This window comes from Moschus berezovskii, chromosome 22 (assembly GCF_049115385.1).
Source record: "Moschus berezovskii isolate FMDL1 chromosome 22, NW_MosBer_1.0, whole genome shotgun sequence".
Classification (NCBI taxonomy): Eukaryota; Metazoa; Chordata; class Mammalia; order Artiodactyla; family Moschidae; genus Moschus; species Moschus berezovskii.
The window spans coordinates 28,811,755-28,822,001 of record NC_142481.1 but is presented as its reverse complement, the minus strand read 5'-3'; the positions used below and the strand labels follow the sequence as shown (position 1 = coordinate 28,822,001).

At 41.1% G+C, this 10,247-nt stretch overlaps 1 protein-coding gene and 1 long non-coding RNA gene across 2 annotated transcripts in view; one reads left to right on the top strand and one right to left on the bottom strand.

The window, feature by feature from the left end:
- Positions 1–32: 32 nt before the first annotated feature.
- On the top strand, positions 33–4,669 carry LOC129547040 (uncharacterized). The gene is made up of 2 exons (XR_016035902.1): positions 33–158; positions 3,798–4,669. It is a non-coding gene; the product is annotated as an uncharacterized LOC129547040 (long non-coding RNA).
- Positions 4,670–4,760: 91 nt separating this feature from the next.
- Positions 4,761–10,247, bottom strand: part of TERB1 (telomere repeat binding bouquet formation protein 1) — a 33,445-nt gene continuing 27,958 nt past the window's right edge. The window contains exon 17 of the mRNA XM_088830569.1: positions 4,761–4,953. Coding sequence (XP_088686695.1) covers positions 4,766–4,953 — 188 coding nt within the window. The 3' untranslated portion in view covers positions 4,761–4,765. The remainder of the gene's footprint in view (positions 4,954–10,247) is intronic.

The window sequence follows — 10,247 nt, the reverse complement described above, 5'->3', positions numbered from 1 at the left end:
AGGTCGCGCTGGCGGCCTCTGCCGGCCGAAGAGCGCAACAGCACCCCTGTTCCAGGACTTCCGTCCAGTGGCCGCTCCGGCCACGCTGTCCGGGGGCCGAGGCACCGGTCGGAGGCGCTGGAGCGAAGAGCTCAGGCTTTGGAATGAGAACAATACAGGTCAGTGCCGTTTATCGAGCGCTTATCGGTGCCAGAGTCCCACGTTATGTCACTAAGTCTCGTCTAACTCTTTAGGGTGAGGAACCTGAAGCTCAGAAATCTTGAGAAAGCTAAGGACTCAATGCTTTCCAGCTATCTTCTGATAGCATCCTGGTACTTCAGTCTTACTCACCAGTTTTAACCTATTATATATACCATGAACTTTGCCTAATCCTAATCGAACCACGAGTTTAAAGATCGGCCTTAAATGAGACTCCCCAAATACAAATATCCTGCTTTTCACCTCGTCCTTCCTTGACCCTCTTAAGACCACAAGGCAGTGATTTTTACCGCAGTGAATAATACACTTTTTACGTTAATAACAGGGCTTTTTTTTCCCCTTGGGAGCGAGCGTTTGACACCAAAAATAGGCTTTAATTTCCTTTCTTCAGGAAAAGAAAGAAAAAGGAATAGATGTGGAAAGGAGAGGAGAAGGGGCAGGGGAGGAAAGGGGAAGGAAGAGGGTAATGGGGAGAAAAGGAAAGAAAAAATACATTTCACCTGTCCAGTTTCACTTTAGGTGTGACTGCTTCTGTGGAAGCAGAGGCATTTTACAAGGCATTTCTAAATACCACAAGGAAGTAGGATATAGCAGAAAAGCAAGGAGTATGTGGGTTTCAGATGAGTAGGACTGATCCTGGCTCTGCCAACATTTCGGCAGCATGAATTAAAGGCTCCAACAAATCAGCGTATCATCTGCCAACTTGAATGTAAGGTTCAAACAAGACAATGGGAGTGAAAACTTATGGAGAATTATACCTCTGCAAGTCTAGGAAAAGCAGAGAAAGTGTTGTAAATCATAAGGCAAGTAGTATCAGAATTTTCACAGGACAAAAGACAGAGTTGAAAACTACAGGCCAGTGAAATCATCAGTCCCAGGTGAAATTCTCTAATGTGACCATTGGAAAAGATAGCACCAGATTTAGTTTCTTTTTTTTTTGCAGGAATACCAGGTAGGTGGATGCTGCAGACATAGCAAATTCAGATTTCCACAGAACATTTGCCAATGCACATTGTAGACGAGAAAGTGAAATGTAGGCTGGATGATGGGATCCAGGCTTGTTAAAGACCAGGCCCAGAGTGGGCTGATGAGCAAGCCCCCCACCCACCCTCCACCCCAGAGGAGGATGCGAGAAGCCCCAGTCTCCTGCCTTGGCCCAGTCAGTTCAGGGTATACCATTCGTGACTTGGATGAGAATGCAGCCACATACTCATAGAAGCTGTGGATGAGCTGAAGCAGGAAGTGAGGCCTAACACACTGGATGACAAACTGAGTACCGAATAAACCTAAAATTCAATTTAACAGGAATCACTGAAGTCTTGTGGGGCTTCCCTGGTGGCTCAGATGGTAAATAATCTGCCTGCAATGCAGAAGACCCAGGTTTGATTCCTGGATTGCAAAGATCCCCTGGAGAAGGAAATAGCTACCTATTCCAATATTCTTGCCTGGAGAATTCCATGGACAGAGGAGCCTGGCGGGCTATAATCCATGGGATTACAAATGGGCTATAATCCATGGGATTAATCAATTGGACACAACTGATTAACACATACAAACACTGAAGTCTTGTAGTGGAGTTAAAATAAGAACAAGGTAAGAATTAATTAAAAAATCATGTCTTAACTATATCAATAATAATTGGAGAGTTGGTCATGTAGAATGCCAAGAAGCATCTTAGGTAAGGTCCATAAAACCTTTGGGGCTTCCCAGGTGGCACTAGTAGTAAAGAATCCACCTGTCAATGCAGGAGAGGCAAGAGACACAGGTTCGATCCCTGGACGATCCCTGGAGATGGAAATGGCAATCCAGTCCAGTATCCTTGCCGGGAAAATTCTATGGACAGAGGAGCCTAGCGGACTATAGTCTATGGGGCTGCAGAGTTGAACATGACTGAGCACACAAAACTCACTGAATCGAGTCCATGCTCACTTGCTCTTATAAAACCTTTGGGCTAGCAAAGAAACTTGTCCCTATACTCTGCCAGTCAGTACACATTTTGGGGGGGGACAGTCTATAGACAAAAAGTGCCCAGTGGTCTGTGACTAAGTTCATAAGGGGACATGACACAGTTCAGCTGAAGCAGGAAGTAGCTAAGATTCAGCAGCATGGAAGATAAAGGATGTAGAGGGGAAACTGATGAACATCTATCTTTAACTCTCTAAAAGGCTGGTATGCAGAAAAGAGATTCAACTTTTGTGGTTCTGCAGGAGGTACTCCAGAAAGGCATATTTCATTTTGGCATAAGGAAGAACTGACCATCAACTATCACCCTGTGAAACAGTAAATTCCAAGTTTCTGAGCATATAGGCAAAACTAAACACAGCCACCAATGTCCAGATTGTTGTACAGCAGTTAGTTCATGCCTCTGGCAAGGAGCTATAACTGAGGTAAGCTCCAACTCCAAGGGTCTAACTTTTTGTTTCCTGTGGAACTGGTTGGGTTTGGGTTCCTAAAACCAAACAGTCCTCTAATATGTGATCATTCTTTGGCTTTCCTTTTGATGTGTATTTATTTACTATCAAATTCCACTTGAGGGGAAAAAAAAGCAGTTCAATTAACCAAGTTAGCCAAAGGTTAGGATAAAATTTGAAGGTTTCAGAAAGCAATGTAAGTTATTTTAAATAAAGTGTCAGTGACTGATACAAAACATTGTCCAAGTTACAGTGTGTCTTACTGTTGGGGATGCTTCTTTAACTAGTATTTGATTTTCTGTTACATAGATAATTTCCAATTAAAAAAAAACTATTGCCAGCAAAGTTGAAGCAACAAAATGTTCTCCCCATTAACCTAAAACAACATTCACACATCTTGAGAATTACACATCAAAATAGCCCAGCAGACCATTTAAATCACCTCCATAGAGCTTAGGAAATACTGACAGATAATGGAATAAATTCACTCACACTTTAAATGATGCAAAGAATTTTCCTAATTGTAAATTATTCTTAGGCCTAAAGGAACTTTTGAATTTTAAACAGAGACTTTTCTGCTTATTGACCCTCTGGAATTTTCAGTGTGGAACAGAAATTAATAAAAATTCTGCTTTATCTAAGTAGACATACTCGTGATCTGAAAGGGTCAAAGAATACATGCTTATAGGAAAATACCCTTCAGTATTTGTAAGAATGACATCAAGCAGTGAGCCAATGTGTACAGAAGTGCAACTGAGCTTTCAGGTCTTGATACTTGATCACTTTGCCACAGTAACAGTATTTTAAGTATAATGAAGAAGGCATTGGTGTGATGGAATATTAAAAAAGTAAGAAAAATAGAACTTTGAGATTTAATAGTTTGGTTTCCAACTAGAAGAAAACTAACTTAAAAGCAAACAATCAAAAATTGTTTCCAACTTTGAAACTGCAGAAGCAAATAAATATGCACCAAAAAGTGAACCTGACGATAGAATTGTGAGTATCTGGAGCAATTGCACAATTGCCTTTAGGAGAAACATTAGTGTTTGGGAACATGATTTGAACAACTTGGGAAACTAAGTTTCAGGGAGGCACTTTCACTGGGTAAAAATACTAAATACAGTGTCTCATATAGTATATAATGTCAAATAATGTTTAAAGGCCAATAATTCTTTTTCTCTGACCTAGGTTGAGCTTAAGGGGAAAAAGCGTAATCCTGTACTGCAAGGAGATCCAACCAGTCCATTCTAAAGGAGATCAATCCTGGGGGTTCATTGGAAGGACTGATACTAAAGCTGAAACTCCAATACTTTGGCCACCTCATGCGACGAGTTGACTCACTGGAAAAGACTCTGATGCTGGGAAAGGTTGGGGGAGGGAGGAGAAGGGGACGACAGAGAATGAGATGGCTGGATGGCATCACTGACTCTGTGGACATGAGTTTGAGTGAACTCCAGGAGTTGGTGATGGACAGGGAGGCCTGGCATGCTGTGATTCATGGGGTCGTGGAGAGTTGGACACAACTGAGCGACAGAACTGAACTGAACTGAAACATATGTTTGACCTCATATGGAATTTTGTCCTACCGATCTACACATTGAAAATGTATTTGTTTTAGGGACTTCTCTGACTGTCCAGTGGTTAAGAATCTCCCTTCCAATGCATGGAACATGGGTTCAATCTCTGGTCAGGGAACTAAGATCCCACATGCTATGGGGCAAATAAGGCTGCACGCTACAACTAGAGAGAAGCCCACACATCACAACTAGCGCAGCCAAAAATACGATAAAATAAAAATTTAAAAGAAAATGTACTTGTTTTATAATTAAAAAATAATAATTTTATTTATTTGGCTGCACTGGGTCTTAGTTGCAGGGGATCTTTAGTTGCAACTTATGGGATCTAATTCCCTGACCAGGAATTGAACCCAGGATCCCTGCATTGAGAGCATGGAGTCTTAGACACTGGACCACCAGGGAAGTCCTTGTAAGTTATTTTAACAGTCTGATGAGCTACAGCATCACAAAAAATAATTAAAACAGTATCCCCATTGCCACATTTCCTGTCTCATGAGAGTGTTTAAGAATATTTAAAATTTTGTATTTTTAACACACTGTTTTTCAAGGTGTCAAACTAAAAACTGACAAGTCTTCCAATCAAGGAGCCACACACTTCGGGCATTTGGTCAGCTTGTGGTATTTGTGAGCAAGGTCCACAGCCTTACGTCCTTGCTGAAAGGGGAAAGACCACAAAATTAAATTCCAGTGATTTCCCATTTTCTTAACTCCACTGAAAAGGTAATTTATTTCTTCTTTGGTAAAGTTTTTACGAATTCTTCTTTTCTCTGTAATTAATGAGAATTATAGAATATATTATTAGTACTTGCTAAAAAAAGAGATCTTGAGAATCAAATAAAAACTTATTCTAAGGATATGGATTATACAGTGAGAAAACTTCATGCCTGGGCTACTCATCATATGGAAATCCAATTCAAATGAAAAAAAAAAAAAACTGAGTGCCTACTATCAACCTAGATGCCATCACTGTGATCTCTGCAATAATTGTAACTTAATCTTATGATAATCAAGAAACAGAAAATTTTATAGACATTTGGTTAACTCTTTCAACATTCCTGTGAGGACAGTTAACCACTTACCTATCTTACAACTACAGTCTTCCCAAAGGGCTCCATAACTTCACAGAAAAGAATATCAACACTTGTTACTTTATCATGCTTGATTAATGTTTTTAAAGGATTAAGGGGTTTTTTGAAATTTGACTTAAAGAACAGGTTCATCACCTATATGAGGGCTCAGCTTGATTAAAACTCAAAAAAAAAAAAAAGGCTGCACAAGGAGGAAGTTTTATCTGGTTTTTAGGGGTAATTTCTATAACAGAAAGAATACACAGTTGGTATCTGTAAACAAATATTTTCTAGTCATGATTACCAGGAAATAGTCTTCAAGGTTTTTAATTCATTGTTAATGCTGATGTACCCTTGGTATCTCTGATTTTCTTGAAGAGATCTCTAGTCTTTCCTATTCTGTTGTTTTCCTCTATTTCTTTACATTGATGGCTGAGGAAGGCTTTCTTATCTCTCCTTGCTATTCCTTGGAACTCTGCATTCAGATGCTTATATCTTTCCTTTTCTCCTTTGCTTTTCGCTTCCCTTCTTTTCACAGCTATTTGTAAGTCCTCCCCAGACAGCCATTTTGCTTTTTTGCATTTCTTTTCCATGGGGATGGTCTTGATCCCTGTCTCCTGTATAGTGACACGAACCTCCGTCCAGAGTTCATCAGGCACTCTATCTATCAGATCTAGTCCCTTAAATCTATTTCTCACTTCTACTGTATAATCATAAGGGATTTGATTTAGGTAATATCTGAATGGTCTAGTGGTTTTCCCTACTTTCTTCAATTTCAGTCTGAATTTGGCAATAAGAAGTTCACGATCTGAGCCACAGTCAGCTCCTGGTCTTGTTTTTGCTGACTGTATACAGCTTCTCCATCTTTGGCTGCAAAGAATATAATCAGTCTGATTTCGGTGTTGACCATCTGGTGATGTTCATGTGTAGAGTCTTCTCTTGTGTTGTTGGAAGAGGGTGTTTGCTATGACCAGTGCCTTCTCTTGGCAAAACTCTATTAGCCTTTGCCCTGCTTCATTCTGTATTCCAAGGCCAGATTTGCCTGTTACCCCAGGTGTTTCTTGACTTCCTACTTTTGCATTCCAGTCCCCTATAATGAAAAGGACATCCTTTTTGGGTGTTAGTTTAAAAGGTCTTGTAGGTCTTCATAGAACCGTTCAACTTGAGCTTCTTCAGCGTTATTGGTTGGGGCATAGGCTTGGATTACTGTGATACTGAATGGTTTGCCTTGGAAATGAAAAGAGATCATTCTGTCGTTTTTGAGATTGCATCAAAGTACTGCATTTCGGACTCTTGTTGACCATGATGGCTACTCCATTTCTTCTAAGGGATTCCTGCCCACAGTAGTAGATATAATGGTCATCTGAGTTAAATTCACCCATTCCAGTCCATTTTAGTTCACTGATTCCTAGAATGTCAACGTTCACTGTTGCCATCTCCTGTTTGACCACTTCCAATTTGCCTTGATTCATGGACCTAACATTCCAGGTTCCCATGCAATATTGCTCTTTACAGCACTGGACCTTGCTTCTATCACCAGTCACATCCACTGTTTTTGCTTTGGCTCCATCCCTTCATTCTTTCTGGAATTATTTCTCCACTGATCTCCAGTAGCATACTGGGCACCTACCGACCTGGGGAATTCCTCATTCAGTATCCTATCATTTTGCCTTTTGATACTGTTCATGGGGTTCTCAAGGCAAGATCATGGAAAAAACAAGAGTTCCAGAAAAACATCTGTATCTGCTTTATTGACTATGCCAAAGCCTTTGACTGTGTGGATCACAATAAACTGTGGAAAATTCTGAAAGAGATGAGAACACCAGACCACCTGACCTGCCTCCAGAGAAACCTGTATGCAGGTCAGGAACCAACAGTTAGAACTGGACATGCAACAACAGACTGGTTCTAGATAGGAAAAGGAGTACATTAAGGCTGTATATTGTCACCCTGCTCATTTAACTTATATGCAGAGTACATCATGAGGAACACTGGGCTGGAAGAAGCACAAGCTGGAATCAAGACTGCCAGGAGAAATATCAATAACCTCAGATATGCAGATGACACCACCCTTATGGTAGAGAGTGAAGAGGAATTAAAAAGGCTCTTGATGAAAGTGAAAGAGGAGAGTAAAAAAGTTGGCTTAAAGCTGAACATTCAGAAAACTAAGATCATGGCATCTGGTCCCATCACTTCATGGGAAATAGATGGGGAAACAGTGGAAACGTGTCAGACTTTATTTTTTTGGGCTCCAAAATCACTGCAGATGGTGACTACAGCCATGACATTAAAAGATGCTTACTCCTTGGAAGGAAAATTACGACCAACCTAAATAGCATATTAAAAAGCAGAGACATTACTTTGCCAACAAAGATCCGTCTAGTCAAGGCTATGATTTTTCCAGTGGTCATGTATGGATGTGAGAATTGGACTGTGAAGAAAGCTGAGCGCTGAAGAATTGATGCTTTTGAACTGTGGTGTTGGAGAAGACTCTTGAGAGTCCCTTGGACTGCAAGGAGATCCAACCAGTCCCTCCTAAAGGAGATCAGTCCTGGGTGTTCATTGGAAGGATTGATGCTAAAGTTGAGACTCCAATACTTTGGCCACCTCATGCAGAGTTGATTCACTGGAAAAGACTCTGATGCTGGGAGGGATTGGGGGCAGGAGAAGGGGACGACAGATAATGAGATGGCTGGATGGCATCACCAACTAGATGGACATGAGTTTGAGTGAACTCTGGGAGTTGGTGATGGACAGGGAGGCCTAGCGTGCTGCGATTCATGCGGTCGTAAAGAGTCAGACATGACTGAGCGACTGAACTGAACTGAGCTAATGCTGATGAGGAGGAGTTTTTGTATTTCCAATTAAGCCTGCTATTCACTCTAGTAGGACCTGGAATAACTGCTGGGACAACCTTAGAAAATCTTGCCTTTGCAGGTCAGGACTGCTAGTCCATCTCTCCTAAGATAGGAGCCACAGTTCAGATCTCTTAAATTAGAAGAGAAAAATCTTAGCAGCAAAAGGCCAAGAAATCAATGAAATAATGTCTAATTATTACTGAATGGTAGTGCTTAGAATGCGAGATCCATGAAGACTGGGATTTTTGTCTGTTTAATTCACCATTATGTCCCCCGTGCCTAAAATTGTGTCGGACACATGGGAGGTGATCAATAAATATTTGTTGAAAGAAAAAAAAGTTATCACTGGTAAAAAGTGTTTTAAAACTTATCACTGAGACTTCCCTGGTGGTACAGTGGATAGGAATCCACCTGCCACTGCAGGGGACACGGGTTCAATCTGTGGTCCAGGTAGATTGCACAAGCCTCAGAGCAACTAAGCCAGTGTGCCACAACTACTGAGCTTGCATGCTGCAACCACTGAAGCTTGTGTGCCTAGACTCTGTGTTCCACAAGAGAAGCCACCTCAATGAGAAGCCCATGCAATGCAATGGAGAGTAGCCCCCACTCTCCGCACAGCTAGAGTGCCTGTACACAACAACAAAGACAAAGAGCAACCAAAAATAAAATAATATATATTTAATATATTAAATATATAAATATATATATATACATAAATTTTTTAAAAACTCATCAATGAAGTTACATCTTACTTTTGGGTCTATTGGAAAACTGTAGTTCTCCAAGAAATAGATGATTTCAATTTCACTTGCTAAATGATCTCAAAAGCCTCTTGATGAAAGTGAAAGAGGAGAGGGAAAAGGTTGGCTTGAAGCTCAACATTCAGAAAACAAAGATCATGGCATCTGGTCCCATCACTTCATGGGAAATAGATGGAAAAACAGTGGAAACAGTGTCAGACTTTATTTTTTTGGGCTCCAAAATCACTGCAGATGCTGATTGCAGCCATGAAATTAAAAGACGCTTACTCCTTGGAAGGAAAGTTATGACCAACCTTGATAGTATATTAAAAAGCAGAGACATTACTTTGCCAACCAAGGTCCGTCTAGTCAAGGCTATGGTTTTTCCCGTGGTCATGTATGGATGTGAGAGTTGGACTGTGAAGAAAGCTGATCGCCGAAGAATTGATGCTTTTGAACTGTGGTGTTGGAGAAGACTCTTGAGAGTCCCTTGTACTGCAAGGAGATCCAACCAGTCCATTCTAAAGGAGATCAGTCCTGGGGGTTCATTGGAAGGACTGATGCTAAAGCTGAAACTCCAATACTTTGGCCACCTCATGCGACGAGTTGACTCACTGGAAAAGACTCTGATGCTGGGAAAGGTTGGGGGCGGGAGGAGAAGGGGACGACAGAGAATGAGATGGTTGGATGGCATCTCCGACTCTGTGGACATGGGTTTGAGTGAACTCTGGGAGTTGGTGATGGACAGGGAGGCCTGGTGTGCTGTGATTCATGGGGTCGCGGAGAGTCGGACGCGACTGAGCGACTGAACTGAACTGATCTCAAAACTCATTACAATCAGAACCAGATGGGTTATTATATCATTCAGGATATTGGGTCCTGGGGTTGTTCATGTAGAGCCCATCCCCACTTTTCCACTGCAGTTGCCATCTCACTGACTTCTAACTTAAATTAACATCTGTGCCCAACTCCTCAAAGGTTTCTGCAGCAGAATAGTGGGCAGCCTAGAAGGGGAAACAGCTCTCTACACCACAATGCTCCCTTCTGTGGCTTCTTTAGTGCTCTTTTTTATACTGATTGGGCATTAGAAGAAAGCAGGGAGAAGAAAATAGCAAGGAAAAGTAGGCAAGAAGACTTAGTTTTAGACTCTTATTTTTCAATCCATCCTGAAACAGCCTTGTTCCCAAGACTCTTTTGAAAACTTAGATGCTGCAATGGTCCCTTCTCAAAAGAATAGTCTCAAATTTGACTGTAACCTATAACCAAATGAAAGATAATGAATGTCTCTAGCATGAAAGGGAAATTTATTAAGAGGGGGAAAACAGTACATCACATATTCCTGGCCTGCTTGTAAAAGATATATGCATGCATACTAAGTCGCTTCAGTCGTGTCCCA